This window comes from Elephantulus edwardii, unplaced genomic scaffold (assembly GCF_000299155.1).
Source record: "Elephantulus edwardii isolate Elephantulus edwardi_28Jun2011 unplaced genomic scaffold, EleEdw1.0 scaffold00049, whole genome shotgun sequence".
NCBI classification, from domain to species: domain Eukaryota; kingdom Metazoa; phylum Chordata; class Mammalia; order Macroscelidea; family Macroscelididae; genus Elephantulus; species Elephantulus edwardii.
Genome location: NW_006399799.1, coordinates 17,790,561 through 17,810,478, shown reverse-complemented (window position 1 = coordinate 17,810,478; position 19,918 = coordinate 17,790,561). Strand labels below are relative to the sequence as shown.

Sequence of the window (19,918 nt, the reverse complement as noted above, 5' to 3'; positions counted from 1 at the left end):
GCCAAGAAAACAAACCGGTCTTTCTTGAGGATGAAACCAAGTCTCTTCTTGGAGGCTAGGATTCTGAAGCTCCATCTCATATACTTTGGGCACGTGGCCAGGACACTGGTCCTTGGAAAAGAACATCATGCTCAGAAGGGTGGAGGGACAGCACAGGAGAGAAAGACCCTGGATGAGATGGACTGATACAGTAACTAGGGCAATGCGAGTTGGTGTGTCGGAATTAGTGAGACTGGCTCAGGACAGCGAAGGGTTCAGAGGTGCTGCACATTGATTGGGTCATTATATGTTGCAGGCGACTCAATGGCACATAACAACAAAAACATACTATATTTGTTGTTTTTTATTTAAGCCTCATGTTTAAAAATCAACAAGACCTTGGGAAGGGCCTCTGTATTTAAAAGTCAGTTGTTATTATATTTTGGAGGAACATTCTTTTAAGTGGTACAGCACTCTTCTGTAAATTTGCTGTGCTGAGGTAACCTGGGTTTGCTGTGATGCTGAACCCTGTGCCACTGGGGTGTAAAATGCCGTAACGGTTACCCATAATGGACTGTGTTTGGTGGAGCTCCCAGTTTAAGCAGTTTGGAAGCAGAGTGGCTTCCACTTCCTTAACAGCATACCTCTGGAAACTGTGAACTTTGATCAATAGACATGGTTGTGGAAGGGCTTCAGACCTTTTGTTCATAGGGTCACTATGAGTTCTGATCGACTCAACAGCAATCAACAACATATAGTTGGTAAGGATATCTACTATGAGCTCGATTACAATTTTATTTAAAAAGGTAAAAGCCATAAAGACACTACAACACAGCAGTTCCAATGGGTTATCTATGGCGAATAGGCTTATGGACAATTTTCTCTGTTTCTTGAGAACTTCCTTTGCCTTCCCAGTTTTCTACAATCTCTACTGCTTCTAAAGCACTGAAGAAGGAAACCATGGACTTTAGCTCATTCTACCCAGAGGTGGTGAAGCTCCTGTCTGAGCTGGAGGGAAAACACAAGGATTTCCAATGACTCTCACTCTGACTCTGGACAGACTTCTGACTACAGAGTCTCAAGAGATTTCACCTGCCAGTTCTAACCATGATCGTTCTACAGTGGCAAACAGTAAGGCTGGAGCACTAGCGCCAGATCTAAAAGGTACGTTAGGGCCTTGCGGCGTTAACCGAAAGATTGGTCAGAGTCTAGATCTTCCCAACAAGCCACTGCAACCTTGAGGAAGACAGGCAGCAGAGGAAAGGGTTTGGCCTCCAGCCACGAGTGCCAAGGAAAATGGACACTGCCATCCCTGAAGGCCCTTTGTCCTGGTCACTGAGAGAGCTGACATTCAGCAGTGTTAATTTCACCGGATCTCTGGGATCCCAGCAGCATGGGAGACTGTTCTCTGTGATGATACTCAAGTCCTGCTTATCAGGGACACAATTCCCAGTTCTCCTTACACTATTCTGCTTTCCTCTCTCGTCACAGGTTTTTCTTTTTCTTACCATCCACTACAGCCTCTGCTTACCTCCACCTCTGCCCTCTCCCTAAGTGACTTGTGTTTACCCCAAGAATATCAGATACTACCCCAGTACCCAACCCTCAGTTTTCCAACACACAAACTAGAAACTAGCCAGGCACTGAGGTTCTCCTTCTCCTTGATCTTCCACCCCAACAGTTCCAAAGCCAAGTCTAGCTGATGTCTAAGCATCATAACTATAAACCCTCTTCCCCTACAATCACCATCCTCATTCAGACAGACCCTCAGATCTCACTGAGACCATTACAAAAATGCAATCTGATCCCTTCGTAAGTATCTTCAAGACGGTGTCACTAAGAATCATCTTCATATAATGACATTACCCTGCTTAAAACACTTCACTAGAACCTCAATAGCTGTAAGAAAAAATCCTCACTCTGTCCTCACATCTAACATCCTCCACAGTCTGGCCTTGTGCCACCTCCGTCTGCCTGGCCCTCCAGCAGTGTCCTCCTCCTGAGCCGTGCAAGTGCATCTATCTTCTGCTCCTATGCACAGACTTTCTGTGTTTCTTCTCCTTGGTTACTCATGCTGTCCTCTCTGCATAAAACACCTCCTCTCTTTCCTTCAAAGTACATTAAAAGTTGTTCTTTCTTTAGCTCTGTTTACCAGTCAATGCGCCTCTTTATCCGGTGAGATTTTAGAGGGCAAGGACATATTTGAATTATCTTCATACCCACACACTCAGAACAAGGCTTGGCATCAATGACAGAATTTGCTATTCTGAAACTAGAAAATAAATCAGCTTTGTACCTCCAACGATGAGAAATGAAAGAATCTGCATGAAATTATGCTCATTAGGGGCATTCCAAGATTCTCAAGTATACAATGAATTCTGATGAGCAAATGAGATATATAAAAGGAAGTCCTATCCTTTTTGGAGTGCCTGGGAAAGTAGTTAAGTCACAGGGCCCATCCTTGGCCTTCTGATATCTTGCCAGACAAGCCCTAATGCAACAAATAGTGAAAATACCACTTACCATCATCACTGACAGACTCCTGTAGCACAAGTGGGTGATGGCGGGGGAGTTTGCTTAGGGGCTGACGACGACCCTTGGGCTTTTTGTTCTCCTCCAGAGAAAACATGTATTCACTAGCAACCTGTGCAAACCATAAGGAGAAATCAAATCAGTTTTGCCTTAACATAGGGACAAAGCAAAAGTTAAGTCTTAATATAAAAGCCAAGGGAAAGAGAGAGCCATAAGGAAATGCAAAACCAAACACAGAAAATGCCGCCTATCACAGAATGAAGACCAAGGTGCACTAGATTCAAGCCATGGTCTTTTACATGATCACATGCTATGCATCTGAGACCTGGATAATGAGTAAGGATGACAGAAGGATTGATGCCTTTGCACTGTGGTGTTGGGGAAGAGTGATCAAGATCTCATGTATGTCAAAAGAACAAACCACTAGGTCTTGGAGAAGGTGCAGCCACAGTGCTTGCTGGAGGCAAAGATGACAAAGTATTTTCTCAAATGGTTTGGGCATGTTGCTAGCAGAGGTTATTCCTTGAAGGGGGGCATTATGGTTAGAAAAGTGGAGAGGCAATGAAAGAGAGGAAGATGCTCTACCAGATGGACTGATACAGTGACTGCAGTAATGGGGTTGAAGATGTCAGAGATTATGAGGATGGCACAGGATAGGACACTATTCAGATCCACTGATCATAGGGTCACAATGAGTCATACTCAAGTCAATGGTACCTAACAGCAGTAACAATTTTTAAAAGCCAAGAGTGCCATACAAACTGTCTAAACTGGGATTACATAAAACTTTTTTTTTAAAATTTTTATTCTTTTTTATGTGTGTACCGTCAAATCGGATCTGACTGGTACTGGAGGAGATTGTCCCTCCTTCTCCAGCACAGCATCTGGTGGATTCAAACTGCGTGCCTCTGGGATTGCAGTGCAGCTTCTTGCCATTAGGCCAGCAGAGCTCTGGACTATATAAAACTTTTAAGGAGAGTAAAAAAGCCATTCCTTTATACTGTTTGAACTCAGAAACAGCCGCAAAAAAAGGAATGTTCCTAAATATACCTTCTCCAAGTCTGAAGGATAGATGTGCTCCTTCCTTGAGACTGTACCTGAGACCCACCCCCACCACAGTAAAACAGGTGTTCTTTTCCTTGGACCAGCAGGCAAGCAGCACCTGAATTACAATGTGACAGGGCAGCTGAGCCATCCCAGTCTGAAGGAAAAAACATCTACAAGTGCAAAGAGCCAGCTGACCTGCTGAAAGTAAAATAGGCCAACTTCTCACCCACTGTCAGAACTTCAATTGTAGCTAATACTATTAATTTCTCAGTTTCTTCTTCTACAGGAGAGAACATCAGCCAGGATGGAGAGCGTATCTAATTCTCTGGTCTTAGCTGCAAAGGGGAAGGTTGATTTAACACTGCATTTACATAATGTCAAAGCAAATGTAATTAGGCTTAAGATGTATGGGATTGATTCACTATACTACATAAGAGTTTCTTTCTAATCAACATATTTAAAATTTGGTTATGCTGACATTGGGAGACATGGGGTTAGCAAAATCCATTAAATGAGGAAATGAGGCCTGAAAGAGGGCCACTTTGCAGCTGTGACAAAAATCAATGCTCTACAGTGCTGCAGAAAAGTGACAGTACTGCAGTGTTACTTCAGAGAAAAAAACAGACTAAGGATTATATGTGAAACTACACGAAACCCTAGAATTTAAGATCATATCTGAAATGTAAAGAAAAACCACTTTCTAAGCAGATCCACCCCAAAGCTTGAGGCACATCCAGGTAGAACAGAGTCTGTTTGTCCAAACATAAATCAGTACATTTTAGTGTCCATTTGTACATTCATTCAATCCTATCAGCAAATATGTATTGAGTATTCACAGTCTGAAAAGGTCTGTTCAGGTAAGGAAAAGATATAGAGAAATGAACAAACAGGATGCAATCTATGTTTAACACAAAGTGCCAGTGACAGCAGAGTAGAGGAGGGAAGGTATCAGGCCAGTTACTACTGCTATCTTGAAAGACTAACCCAATCAGACTTTTAATTGGACTTAACACACTTCAACAGATCATTCCTAGTATGTTAAAAAATGTATACAGAAAGAAGTCCTCTTAAAGAGATTCCAGTATAGCAAGCAGGCATAAATCTAGGCCCTATCTCCATACGAACCAGAATAGCTCCACTTTGGATTAAATACTTTAAATTAATTCAAATTCATAATATTACTCATTTGGAGTTATTTGCGGCTAAAATAAACTAGATGATCTATATTTGCCAAAATTTTTATAGAGTACTAGATTTCATTTATTAAAGTTATCAAAGATTTCATTTTATTAGATCATTAATCAATTCAAACAAAATACTACACAGGGTAAATCTGCTACAAAAGACTTCTTTGAAAGGATTAAAAACAAAGATGTCACTCTGATGGCTCAGGTGCGTGTGATTCAAGTCTTGGTATTTTGAGTCACCTCCTATGCCTGGGAAAGATGGATAGTGAATCAAGAAGACATGGTGTCTCTGAAGATGTGGGAAAGAGGCCACAAGCCAAGGAACACAGGCAGCCTGAGGCGGCGGCTAGACAGGACAAGGAAGCCCTCAAGATTTCCACAAACATACACAGTTCTGATGAAGGTTTAAATGTAGACCATCTCTGATTTCTGAACTACACAACTGTAAAATCACAACTGTTGTAACCCACAGTTTCATAAAAATTTGTTACAGCTTTCTACGAAGATGGTGCCAAAAGCAAAGAAGGAAGCCCCTGCCCCTCCTAAAACTGAAGCCAAAGCAAAGGCATTAAAAGCCAGAAGGCAGTCCTGAAGGGCATCCACAGCCAAAAAAAAAAAGATCCGCACATCACCCACCTTCCGGTGGCCTAAGATGCTGACTCCGAAGGCAGCCCAAATACCCCCAGAAGAGCGTCCCCAGGAGAAACAAGCTTGACCACTATGCCATCATCAAATTTCCCAGGACCACTGAGTCAGCTATGAAGAAGATAGAAGATAACACACTTGTGTTCATTGTGGATGTCAAGGTCAACAAGCACCAAATTAAACAAGCTGTAAAGAAGCTCTGTTCCACAGAAGGGATCGTGGTACTAGGGATATTGTAGCTGATGTTAGATGGATCTTAGCTGAAAGCAGAGAATACCAGAGGAATGTCTATCTGTGTTTCATTGACTATGCAAAGGCATTTGACTGTGTGGATCATAACAAACTGGCTGACTCTGAGAAGAATGGGAATCCCAGAACACTTGATCATTCTAATGCGAAACCTATAATTGGACCAGGAGGAAATCATCAGAACAGAGGCAAAGGAACACTGCATGGTTCAAAATTGGGAAGGGCGTACCCCAGGGATGCATCCTATCCCCATACCTTTTCAACCTATATGCAGAACAGATTATCCGGGAGGCTGGGCTCTATGAGGAGAAATGTGGGGTCAAGATTGGTGGACGATTTATCAATAATCTGCGTTATGCAGAGGACACAACCCCGTTTGCTGAAACTGAGGAGGACCTGAAGCACCTGCTGCAGAGGGTCAAGGACTGCAGCCTGAAATATGGATTGAGGCTCAATGTCAAGAAGACAAAGATTCTCACCACTGGACCAATTGGCAGCATCAGGATGGATGATGAAGAGACTGAGATTGTTCACAGCTTTAGTTTGCTTGGCTCCACAGTCAACACTCTTGGCACCAGTAGCCAGGAAATTAAAAGGCGCATTGCCATGGGAAAGTCTGCTGTTAGGGACCTCTCCAAAGTACTAAAGAGCAATGGTGTCTCTCTGGAAACTAAGGTGTGTCTGATACAGGCCATGGTCTTCACAATCACTTGTTATGCATCAGAGAGTTGGACAATGACCAAGGAAGATAGAAGGCGAATTGATGCCTTTGAGCTCTGGTGCTGGAGAAGAGTATTGAGAGTACCACAGACTGCTAGGAAAACAAACAGATTCATCCTGAAAAGGGTTAAACCAGGTGGCTCCTTGGAGGCAAGGATTCTGAAGCTCTGTCTAACATACTTTGGACATGTTGTGAGGAGAGACCGGTCCTTGGAGAGGGACATCATGTTTGGGAGGGTAGAGGGACGGCGCAGGAGAGGAAGGCCCTCTATGAGGTGGATTGATTCAGTGACTGGGATAATCGGGATGGGAATGTCAAAGACAGTGCAATTGGCACAGGACAGAGCAGAGTTTAGGGCTGTTGTACATAGGGCCGCTATGAGTTGCAAGCGACTCGATGGCACATAACAACAATAACAACAAAGAAGCTCTATGACATTGATGTGGCCAAGGTCAACACTTTGATTAGGCCTGATGGAGAGAAGAAGGCCTATGTTCGACTTTCTCCTGATTATGATGCTTTGGATGTTGCCATCAAAACTGGGATTATCCACACTGAGTCCAGCCGGCTAATTCTAAATATAAATTTTTCTCACAAGAAAGAAAAAAATTGTTATAGCAGCACTATAAAAATTAAAATAAGATATTACTAGTTACGAGGAAGACTCAGGACAGCATAAATTTGAGTGAAAGAGAATGTTAGCATATAATGAACCCCCAACTCCAGGTGGAAGATTCAATATTTAAATGAGATTATGCCAAGAGCTGTTATCTTCATATCCTTAACTATGCATGCTTAACCTGTAATCATACGAAATTGTATAAATAGCAAAATTCTGATGTATTTCTTTCTCTGTGAAAGAAACCTGGAAAACATCTGGAGGCAGACAAAATCTGAAAGATGTCTTAATCTTTTAAATAAATAAGAAAAGCATCTAAGGGCAAACAGAACCTAAGAAACATTCTTACTGATTCAGATTGGGTACAATCTTAATAAACCCATGCCTTCTTAAAAAAAAAAAAACATTAAAATAAGATAGTAAGTGGAGAAAGACAGGTTTATAGGTACAAAATCTACAGAAGAAGGGTTAAAGATAAAAGATACCAGAAAGCAGCAGAAAATCCTTTCCTTGAGTAAGGACAAGGACATCTTTATCTGTGTGATCTACTCAGACTACCTCCCACATAGGTTACAAGCTTGGTGCTCTGGCTAAGCAAAGAAGAAGAAGGCATAATCTCTAATCTCAAGGAGGTTTTAACAAAGCACCAGAAGACTTGGTTTCCAAGCATAAAGTCTGTGTGTCTGTGTTCTTTTCTATCATAATCATTTGTCAAGAACTATTCAACAATTTGTATCTCTCCTTCTAATTCCTCCCTTCCCAGCAAACACCCCCGTCCTCAAGGGAATGTTGATACTTGGAGTGTGTTCCAAATTTCTAAATGCTATCAGTATATAATGGAAAGACTTGGATTTGAATCTTGATCAACAGCTAGGCAAAGAGTAACCCAACTATTAAAATGGAGATAAATGGCTCTTTATGAGAATGGGATGGGATGGCATGGAGGGTGCCCTGCCTGCCAGAGGGTAGAGTTCAAGGCTCTCAAGTTCTCTGCTCCCTCTTCTAACATCTGGTATATCCAAGGTCAAAGTCAATGTTCATAATGTGGAACATTACAGTTTTGAGAATTCATTTTTTTCAAAGCATCTTAAAACTGACAAGCACTTTTGCAGTAGTCACATTGCAGTGGCTATAGCTATAGTTAAATCTCCAACTCTAGAGCTTTGGTGCTTCAGCAGTCAACCAGGACATCCCACACCAAAGAAAGATTGCCACCTACCAGATTAGGGAGCTCTGGTGGCCTAGTGGTAAGGAGCTGCACTGCCAGCCCAAAGCCTGTGGTCTGAATCCACTAGTTAGTTGCTCAGCAGGAGAGAAGTGAGCAATCTCCCCCTGTGCAATTTTACTGTCTCTGAAAACCCACTAGAGAGTCAGCTCTGGATCAGTTCCAACTCGATGGCACATAACAAAACAACTCAACTGTCTTACAAAAGGCCTTCGACATAGATGGTGGCACATAAAGTGAGCAACAAGTGACTGCAATTAAAGCTGGGTGGCATCAGCTTGGGGGAATGTATTAGGGAGTAGAAGGAAGAAATCTCTCCGGAATCCAGATGGATTCTAATATAGATACAAATGTTATTAGACATCTCCAGGGATGTTCTGCTTTAGCCCCCTAAGCATTGATTATCACACCCTTCAATTATACTAAATCAAATAACCCTGAGGTCAGCTTCTTATGAAAATGCACATGATTCTTTTTTTCATTCATTGTTGCATACTTTCTTCTCCCCTACTCCTCGCATCTCCATCCCCCAGCCCACTCAGCATTGCACCTCTTGTTCCAGGTTGTTGTCATGGATGTAATATCTAATCACCTATTCCTTTTGAGCTATTTTGCATATGGCCTGCTGTTCATTCATTCCACTCTCACAGAGAGGGTTTGTGGGCCAAAAGCTGTGAACTATGTATGCTGGTAACTAAAAAGAAGCTGAATGTAACACAAGGTCTGTCTTCTAAAAGTTTCTCTTTCGTAAGAAAGGAAAAGATGCTGTAATAATTAAGAGGAAAAAAGAGAACAAGCTAAGAAATAAGGATGTCTTTCACCCACCAGTTGCTCCATGGTGGAAAATATGGCAGTTTGCTGCCATATAGATTATAGCCCTGGAATTTCCATTTTCATCTGGAAAGAGACCTCGAATAAGCAAAGCACTATTGAAAAAGAAAAACAAGGGAGAAGGCATCACGGTACTGATGCAACAAAAGACACATAAATCAATGGAACAGAGCCAGAAATCAATCCATCTACCGATGGTCAATTGATCTGTGACAAGGAGATGAAATCAATTAAGTGGAAAAATGACAGTCTCTTTAACAAATGGTGCTGGCAAAACCAAACCATCATTTGTAGGAAACTGAAGCAAGTCTCACACCTCACACCAAACACAAAAAACAGCTCAAGATGGATCAGGATCCTAGAGGTAAAAGCAAAAACTATAAAGTTAATCAGAGAAAAACTAAGAATACCTCCAGAAGAATATCTACAGCATGAACAGATTTCCAAACCTAACAATGTACAACCAGCAGAAGAGAAAATAGGAGTGGGATCTTCTAAAAATTAAATCTTAAAGCCTGTTAAAGGAAGCCCCACAGACTGGAGAAAAAATATTTGACAATGACATATCTGATAAGGGATTCATATGTAAAATTTATAGAATAATCCAGCATCTCAACAAGAAAAAAGGTAAACAACTATCACAAAATGGGCCTAAGATATGAATAGAGTACCAAAGTCAGTTGGCAAGCAAACACATGAAGAAATGTTCAAAATCCCTAGCTATCAGAGAGATGCAAATCAAAACAGTATGATTATCTTCTCACTCTAGCAACAACAGCAAAGTTCAACACAAGTAGAAACAACAAATGCTGGCACGTGGAAAGACTGGAGCTCTCTCACACTGCTGGGAGGAATATACAACTAGTACAGAATGTTTTTTTCCCTCAAAAAAGTTATAAACAGATATACCATTTGACCCAGCTATCCCACTACTAGGAACGTATCTTAAAGAAACCAGAACATGACTTAAACAGATGTATAAACCCCCATGTTTACTAAAGCACTATTGACAATAGCAAAGAGACGGAAGCAGCCCACATGCCCAACAACAAAAAAATGGATAGAAAAACTGTGGTACATCCACACAAGGAATATTATATAACAATGAAAATCAAAACTTGTAAAACATTACAAAACATGGATGAATTTGGAAGGTATTAAGTTGGGTGAAATATCTATCACAAAAGGACAAATATTACTTAAGATTACTATTATAAAACAGGATTGATGTGGGGCAGGGAGAACATGAGGAAAAGAGTGGATAGATAAATGAATACTGCACTAGAAAAAGAAAAGGACTATTTGAAAGAATGATTAGGTGTTATATGTATGACAATTAATAATCTGAAATAAGATGTGTATTACAAAATGAATGGGAGGGGAGAAAAGGTTTCTCAATAAAAGGCCTTGGATGAAGGAGATCTGTTAGCCTGGTAGTAAGAAGCTGCAGGGCAATCTGAAAAGGCATGTGGTTTGAATCTGCCAGCCACGCCACAGGACAAAGACGGGCAAATTCCTGTCTCTGAAAAACTCACTGGAGGATCAGCTATGTTAAGTTCCAACTTGATAGTACACAACCAAGTCTTGGAAGCGTTCTACTTGTCCAATAGAACTGCTATGAACTGTAATTAACAGATACAGATGGGAAACAATGAACAAGTTTTAGGAATGGCTTTTGGATAGGGTTAGATTACACTAATTCAATGTAGATACCTGCTCCAAACATCAGTGGAGACAACTCTTTCCTTTTCAAAATAAAGATTCCCTCTGGTCCTGCCCCATCCTGTCCTACATCCTCAGACCTCCTGGATCAAATCAGTCCGTCTTTCTCCCTCATTCTTTCTCCTTCCTTGGCTCTGTTTTTGTTAGGTGCAAATAATCACACTGTGAACAACAGACTGGACCCTGTCCTACCCCTGGCTCTAAACAGAGTGAGTATTCACTCCTAGTTCCCCAACCCTGCTGCTCTCTCTCCTTCCCAGTCCCTCTTGCCTCTACCCCCCCTATTGTTCTTTTCTCACCACTCCCCTCCACCTTTATTCTCCACTAAAACATTGCTATATCACTTCCAAACCACCACTACATTGCTTTAAGAAACCCTTGACTAGATAATCTAAAGCATAACAGACATGGTTTCTTAAGTAAATCAATGTTATTATGTGCTGTCAAGTCGGAACTGACTCATAGCTGACCCTCCAGGGGGTTTTCAGAGGCTGTGAATCACATGAAAGATTGTCTACCTTTCTCCCTGGAGCAGATGATGGTTCTGAACTACTAGATAGTCTTTGGATTAGCAGTTAAACTCATATAAACTATAATCATCAGCGCGCACTAGTAACAACTAAATGATTCTAAAGAATGTTACTGTTCATTTTTGTTAGGTGCAACAACAGCACACTGAGTGATTAAAAAATAGTCAAATTTTTTTTTACAAGTATCTTATTACATGTGTTTTATCACTATAAAAAAAAAGAAATTAGAAAACCACACTAAAATAGGAAATTGCATATTTGGGATTTGCTTTCAAATGCTTCACCAAATAAAAAAGGACAGATAATGCAAAATGTAGCAAAATCTTAACAACTATCACATTCAGATGATGAATATTTATGGATTCACTACATTTTTCACTCATCATCTTTGTATGATTGCATTTTAAAAAACCTATTATTTCAAATTTTCAATGTGATATTTATGGCAGGAATCTTCTCCTGCTCCCTACCCCATGACTTTAAAGTCAAATCCCTTCCACAGAGCATACATACAGGGGTAACCATCTGAGGACTGGCTTTAGATATCCTCCAACATATTATCGTACAAATTCTCTCAGTTGAGTGTTCTGACTTCCTTCAGACCAGTAAGAAGGTACAACAACAATACTGCATTCTTAGCAATTCTTGCAATGTTTTGGAAGCATGACAAATGAATCAGAAACTTCACTGTAGTAGTTTTCAAAATCATGAGACTCAGTATCAGTCAGATTTGCTCTTGGTATTTTCTGTTATACAGATTATTTATTCTTAAAATTAAGTAATTATTGTTTTTAGAAAGTATGTGATCATCAGAGGTATTACTGTATTTCTGAGGCTGTCATGAGGAAGTGCCCGTCTAAGAACATATTAACGGCCTTCCAAAACAATGATGGATTTTCTTCAATCAGACTGAAGCCTACCCGGTCAAAAAGGTGGATTATAATTTCAGCCTTTTTATTTACAGTGCTAAGGAAAATGAGAAGACCACCTTGTCATTGAATTATGGTGAAAACTACTCTAACCTCACAGAAGAAAGATGTTTAGAAAAAATACCTTAGGCTATTTGTTTGTAGAGATACTGGTTCTCTGTCCTACAGGATGTATGCAAAATCACAGCCTATTCATGTGTGTCTCAAAGTTGGATAATGTGCTCCCTTGGTATTTACTCGATTTTAGGGAGACAGTGATACTGTGTTTAAAAATGTTGTACAGTGTAATGTAGATAGAAGCCAGAAATTTGAGTCTCAACTGGAGTTAATTCTCCATTGCCAAAACAGAGGTAATTAAAACCCAATAATAATCTCAATAGTATGGCTAAATTTTATGTATGTGTGTGTATATTTATTTATATATAGTTTCATATGTGTGTGTGTGTATAAATATATATATAAATGAAAAAACTCAATGGGACAGTAACATTAACATCACATGCAAGACTTCAGTCTCTAAAATGACTTGGAGAGCTCTGTGGCTAATGATAAGCTACACTAAAAATCTCAAAAGGCTCAAATCCACCAATTCCTAAAGAGAAGGTTGGACAATTTTCTTTCCTGTGATTTACTGCCTCTAAACTGTGGGAGGGGAAAACAACAAAACAAAATTCAAAAACCCACCGGTGGGTGAGTATGAATCTGTCCCAACTCTAGGACACACCATCACCACCCAACACCCCAACAATACCTGAGGCAAATAAAGCACTGCAGACAGTGGCGAAAGGGCCCATCATCAAAAGCACCACTCCTCCTTTCCCCATTTCTCTCATTTCATTCTAACCTCAAGACCTAAGTCTCCTTCACTGTAGCCTTCCTGATTTGTCACCCCAACCACAAAGAATGACGAAAAGACTCACTCGTGAGCTGTTGGCCTAGACAGACATTAAAATGAAGGTAATTAGTTACAGACACCCAAGTGCAGGGCTTCACCTCTTCACCATGTTCCATCAGTGCCCAGGTGGACCCACCCCAGGGTCACATACACTTGTGCTTCTAAAGTAAGAAGGGGCAGACAAAGGGCTTGCTCACACCCACTCCAACTGAAAAGGGAGTAGGTATCCAACTCAGTAGAACACCTGCCTCTCACTGAAGTGACAACATAATTTTCTGGGTCAACAATCACACAGTCACACAAAGATCAGAGAACAAGAACCTCTAACAGGAGTAGCATCCACTTCCTAAATATGCCTCTGGAAACGGTATGAACTTTGATAAATGATGACAGTTATAGAAATGCTTCAGGCCTTTAGTTCATGCTTGACTCAATGGCAATCAACAACAAGAAGCAAAGAACAAGAAGAAAGCAGGACATCACCAGGCTTTCTGTTCTGCACATCAACTGCAAGCTTCAGACCCAGACTGAGGCTCTCTCCTGCCCAGCTGGACACCTGTCAGTGTTTCCACCAAACCAGGCTCCCCTTCCTTCCACACAATCTCTTCCCAGACTACTCCCTCACCCACATCACTGCCCAGAGCCGTACCTCTTCCAGCTCCTGCTCGCTGATGCTTCTAGAGGCACTCCCTTTCTTCCTTGCGCATGGCTCTCCCACTGGGACCTTGCTATCCCCTTTGGCATAGGTGTGCGCAATGACAACTCCAGACTGTCCTTGGGCTTGGCAGGACAGAGGGTCAATGGTTTCTGAATCAGACGAGAGAGAATCTCGAGAAGAACTAGAGCCCAGGCTGAAAGACGGTTTCTTTTTGGAACCTGAGAAGACAAGGCGTGCCCCTGCAGAAGCAGGATTCACAGAAAGATCCAAAGCGGCTGCTTCTTCTTGTTCCTCCTCTTCTTCCTCCTCCTCTTCTTCTAGTTTGACATTTTTGAGCTCTTCAAATTTGACTTCAGTGGAGTCAGGATAATCTAAAAGAGACATACACATTAGATAGAGTCAACTTACTCTTGAACACGTGAACATGACAAAAGGCAAAGTGGCAAAGCACAAAGAACATGGACTACCACTAAGACTGGCTTTCGATTCTGGCTCCATCATTTACAGAATCACTGCATGGCCTCTGAGGGACCTCAGTTTCCCCCTCTGTAACCTGAGGATATCCTCTATCTCCAGGGTTGCTTGGAAGATCACTGTGTCTAAGATGGGGCCACAGTCTGAACATAATAGATGTTCAGGAAGTGACAGATGTCATCTCCTCAGAAGTCTCTTGGATGAAACGAAGATAGCACAGAGCTCCTTAACTTGAGCTAGAATGTGGGCAACAGAAACCAATCCAGTCACAGGGTCCAAGTCCTTAGTGCTGCCTGGCTATCAGAAGACATACCAAAGTACTGTCAACACCAATTCTTCAAATCTAGCTTGAGAACAAGTTATTGCTCTTAAACACGGTACCTAATCATACCACTCTCTTTTTTAAAATACTAATCGCTCCTGGGATCTGAAAGGATACAAACTCTATATGGCAAGGAGTCCCAACAGCATAAACTTCCATTTCTCCAGCCTCATCTCCTAATAACTTTCTTCCACCCTCTCACCTCTAATACGAGAGTTCTGGTGGCCTAGTGGCAAGAAGCTGCACTGCAATCCCAAAGGCACACAGTTCAAATCCACCAGCTGCTCCATGGGAGAAGGATGGACAATCTCCTTCCATGCAATTAATTGCCTTTGAAATTCCACTGGAGAGTTGGCTATGGGTCAGTTCCAACTTAGTGGTATACAACACCACCACCTCTAACGTTCATACTGCAGAAAATACCAGTTTCCAAGTGCATAGTACCATGTCACATCTCCATGTCTCTTCCTTTGATGTCCCTTCTGTACCTCCTCTACCTACCTGGAAAATGACTACTTTTTCTCTCAGGTTATCCATCATCTTCCCCAAAACCTTTAGTGTTTATCTGGCCTGGCATCAGGCAGAGGGAGGGGGCCGTCTAACTTTTATGCCCTGTGTTCCCTACACAGCCCTCTTTTTTTTTAGCGTTATCCAAAGCACTCACTCCTCACTATCCTATGATTAGCTCTCTGCCTACAGACCTATCTCTCCCTCCCTTTCCCTTTCCTCCTTTGGATGATCCTACAGGTAGTACAGAAGAAATGCTAGCGCTGTAGAAAAAAATACCATAATCAACTAACCTGGGAAGGTGAGACCATCCTCGACTTGCCGCACAGAGCTATGGGTGGGCCGCACAGGGGCGAGAGCAGCCTGGCACTCGGTCATTTCATATTGTCCAGAACTCAGCTCCTCCTTGGGGAAAAGCTCACTCTGACTCACCTCCTGTGGTATTTCAAGACAAACCCGATGTCTTTTTGTTCCTATACGGTGCTTGGCTAGGCTGCAAAAAGGACGGCAAATCTTTTTAGTAACCATATATACATGCATCCAGTTATAGAAGCACATCCACACAGGACTAAAATGGGAATTCAGAGCTTGTCAACTGCCTCTCAGCCTCAGCTGCATGGCAACTGCCAATAACGTCACTTTCCTGAGGCTGTCCCATCATTGGGAAAATATGGACATCACCACCTACCTCATAAAACTGTTGTGAAGATTAAAAGGAAGTGGTATGCAGAGCACATGGCCAAGTGCCTAGTATACTTTGATATCCAGTAATAGATGTTCTTCTTTTCTCCCCCATATGGTCCAAAACAAATTTTCCTCTAGAGAAACCCTCTAGTTCATGCACAACACAAAATGATGTACCATTCCCCCATCCTCGAGAGCATCATCCTGCCACTCCACTCAATCCTTTGGAAACAGAAACAACTCTGAAGAGCTGCCTTTGAATGTGACTGCCTTTGGCTCAGGGGGAGTCATGCTTTTACATGTACATGTTCCATCATACTTTGCTACTTGGGTCCAAGAGGCAACAGAGCTGGGCCTACAGATGCTACCGTTCCTGGAAAACAGCTACAAGTGTGTGCCTGAATGCTATGATTCCAAGAATTCTAGAGCCTTAATAAAATAGAAAACTCCCCTGATGATGAAGTATAAACATTCCATTTAGAAACAGCGTCCTGAAGGCTCTGGCCCAGACACATCTCTCCCAAACAGCTGGGCCAAAAGGGTAGTGATGGCTACCTTCTCTTCAGGTCTCCCTCCTCTCCATCTGTGACCCCTTCCATGTCCTCCTCTGGGCACTCCGCCTCATTCTCGGATCTTGGAGGCAGGTCACTCTCCTTAAGAAACTCAGCTGCTTCTGGTGTCGGCAGAGTATGATCAATGACTGTGCTATCCTTCCCAGCTTTCCAAAGTTTGTATTTTTCTGGCTGGAACTTCCTCACAAACACATCCATGGAGATCTTCACCATATCTTTTCTGCAGGAGCACTGAAAAGTAACCAGAGCAGCTAGAGGTGAGCATCTCTTACTCATCCCTTCCACGTGAACTCCAATGCCATCACCTTGTTCAAATGAGAAAAAGCACAAACCTGCCCGTGAAAATGGGCTAGAACCAGATTGTTCAGGTTCACATGTGGAAGGTAGAGTGTCCTTCCAGAGGACAGAGCTTTCACGGCCCTGGGGTGAGTACACCTGGACACTGACGGAGCGAACCATTAGAGACAAAGGCCTGCACTCAGGTCTCAGATGGTCAGTAGCCACCTTTGTTGTGATGTCTATGCAGGCAGGACCACACCAGTTGCCTACTCTCTGCCTAAGGTAAACCCTTAAACAACCTCTCAACAGAAAAATTTCATGAACAGCTGAAACAAAAAATACTGATGAACGTGGATATAGTTTTGATGCCTAATACTCTTTCTTAAACATATAAACTTCTTCATATTAAGTCCAGTTTTGAGACTTTTCTACTTTTAGTGCTATACCTTAAAAATCCATGGCTAGAAAATAGATTCTGAGGCACTATTCCTCTGTTTTCTTCTAAGGGTTGTATGGCTTTAGGTCTCACATCCAGGTCTGTGATATATTTTTAGTTTTGTAATATGGCATGAGATAATCAGTTTAGTATCAAGTCTTCTGCATGTGAAAATCCAGCTGTTCCAATGCTATTTATTAAAGACATTATTCTTTTTTCATCAAATGGACAGTATGCTAATTAAAAATCAGTTGACCAGAATTGTACGGTCTTAATTCTGGATTCTCATTTACATTCCATTGGTCTGTATCATTATACTGACTCAAATCCACCAGCTGCTCCTCAGGAGAAAAGATGGGCAATTTCATCTTGTCCGATTTATTGTCTGGGAAAACTCACTGGAGGGTCAGCTATGAGTTGGTTCCAACTCAATAGTGCTTAACAGCATATCACTCTCCCAGTGTTGGGCTGTTCTGATTTCGAAGCTTTACAGCACGTGTTGAAATCAAGAAGTGAAAGTCGTCCTACTGTTCTTTTTCAAGACTGCTTTGCCTACCTACTCTAGGCGCCTTACTATTCTACTATTCTTATTATTCTACACCAATTTACACAGGCAGCTGTCAGAAATTTCTCTTGATCTGTCTCAGATTTGAACATTATTTTTCAATTCTACGCAAATATAATTTTTGGCCCTTTTCTATACTTCTGGCAACTTTGTTTCTACACTGCAAATGTTCAAAGTTAACAAGATCTCGTTTAATCATGCATTTTTAGTCTCAGTGTTAAAAGAGATCTCTCAAAAGAACTTACCAGCACGGCTTGTTTGCCATATTCAATCCATCTCCGGGTAGCAAAATTGGTAGATTCTGCACAGTTGAAGCCATGGTTGAAGCCAGCATGGTAGCCATAAGGGAATGTGATCATAAATTCTCCAGCTTCTTGAGTCACCTAAATGAAGAGTAGTAGACTTTATAAACAACTGCAGCAAAAAGCTGGAAGACTGAAGAGGTAGAATCTCCTAGAGCACCCAGTCACAAGTCAGCTGAGGAACCCAGGCCAACTCACAGTCACCCAAGTCTTAGTTATCACACTCAGGAAAATACAAAGCTCCAACACAACATGCCTTGGCTCTAATAAACTACATCTACCTTCACTTAAGGATTATCTTATTTTCTAATATTTCGAATTTATAATAATTAGAAAAAATTAATTACGTGACTGTTTCACACACAATGATAAAGGTCTGGCAGCTAATACCAAAGTGAAAGAGTAACACTGGCCAAAATGCTCAGGATTGTGTAACAAGTTGGCTGGACCAGGATTCTCAGTGGTTTAGTAGTTTCCTAATTTGGTAGTTAAATAAGGATGCAATTTGGCAGTTAGACAATGATGCTATGTGCTCCTCAGTTTTATAATCTGATGTGGTCATCCTCCATTTTGCATAAAGACTTAGTCTTTGAAACCTAACCCTATCACTGAATGAGGAATGAGCTCCAAATTAACACTTCCTCAAGGGAACTTGAGTCTCTTCTGTACACCAGAAAGGTCTATTATCCCACCCTTAATACTCTGTGATAGAGTTTAGCTTTGACAACACCAAATACAGTGATTAGCAAGAATTAGAGACATTCTGTAAGACAGACCATAAATCGTAGTTCCTATCTAAGGACTCCTGTACGTAAAATTTGCTCACCTTGTCAAAGGGAATGCCATATTTCTTCAGCATTAAAGGAGAAATCAAGGTCATCTTATGTCTGAGAAAAGCCTCACAGCTTTGAGCACTGCCTGGGAAAAAGCCTGTTTAATTGAAAATGAGCTTGCGTTAATACTGCACACTGGGGTAATCAGGAGTCATGTCATACCTAGGGGCTTATCTGGATAAGAAGAATGGACTACCCATGTGCCCTTCAGGCCTCAGGTCAATTTTAAAGGTCCTCGATGAGCCCCTAGGTGCTCTCCCACATAGCCATAGACAGGAATCAAATTCTGCTAGGGACCAAGATCATACAACTGCTTTTAGTCTTTATAGCTAGCTTTTTTTTATTTCCTTGTTGTGTACCATCAAGTCGGATCCAATTGGCACAGGAGATTTGCCCCTCCTTCTCCAGTGGAGACCTTGGTGGATTCAAACTGTGCACCTTTGAGATTGCAGCACAGCTTCCTGCCACTAGAGCTCTCTTTTTATAGCTGGCTTTAAAACAATTAAGGACCTTTCTCTACTCCCTCATATGTCCTATATGCTCTTTTTTAGTAACTTGTTTATAGCCAAGACCACTCAAGCTTCTCTTGCAAGAGGTACTGGCTCTGCCGGACCCAGCCTGACATACTCTCCCTGATCAAATAATAAACTGTGCCTAACAAATGAGTTTAACACATTGCTGCACACTTTTAAATTGACGACCATGCTTCGAAACACATTTAGCCATCATTTGCAGCAATGTGTTAAGACACCCAAGGGGGAACTCCTGAGCCTCTTCTCAGGACAAAGTAAGGGAAAGGTTCTGATTTTAGTTGTTCTACTAACGTGAACTAGCTCATCCTCCACTGGCATGCCTGGGTCTGTCATCTGTACTGCTATTAACAGAAAAAAGAAATACAGTGTATTTAATTTACTGAATCAAAATTTATTTTCTCATTATTTAAGAAGCTTCTTGTTGTTAGGTGCCATCAAGTCATGTGCAACTCACAGCAACCCTATGCATGACTTGCCTGTTGTTGCTCTTTTTTTTTTTTCTTTAGGAAGAAGAAAGTGTGAATTCAGAGCTCTGGTGGTGGAGTAATAAGGAGTTATGCTGCCACCCAAATGTGTGGTTTGAATGCACTGGCTGCTCCTCAGAAGAAAGACAGGCAACCTTCTCCTACGCAATGTACCATC

General features: G+C 41.6%; 1 protein-coding gene across 1 annotated transcript in view; it reads right to left on the bottom strand.

The window, feature by feature from the left end:
- KDM4A (lysine (K)-specific demethylase 4A) overlaps positions 1 to 19,918 on the bottom strand; it is a 47,948-nt gene that overhangs the window by 18,182 nt on the left and 9,848 nt on the right. The window contains exons 6-11 of the mRNA XM_006886553.1: positions 18,737 to 18,840; positions 17,854 to 17,991; positions 16,312 to 16,559; positions 15,366 to 15,565; positions 13,761 to 14,140; positions 2,503 to 2,623 (exon numbers count right to left, since the gene is read on the bottom strand). Of these exons, the coding sequence (XP_006886615.1) occupies positions 2,503 to 2,623; positions 13,761 to 14,140; positions 15,366 to 15,565; positions 16,312 to 16,559; positions 17,854 to 17,991; positions 18,737 to 18,840 (1,191 nt within the window). The remainder of the gene's footprint in view (positions 1 to 2,502; positions 2,624 to 13,760; positions 14,141 to 15,365; positions 15,566 to 16,311; positions 16,560 to 17,853; positions 17,992 to 18,736; positions 18,841 to 19,918) is intronic.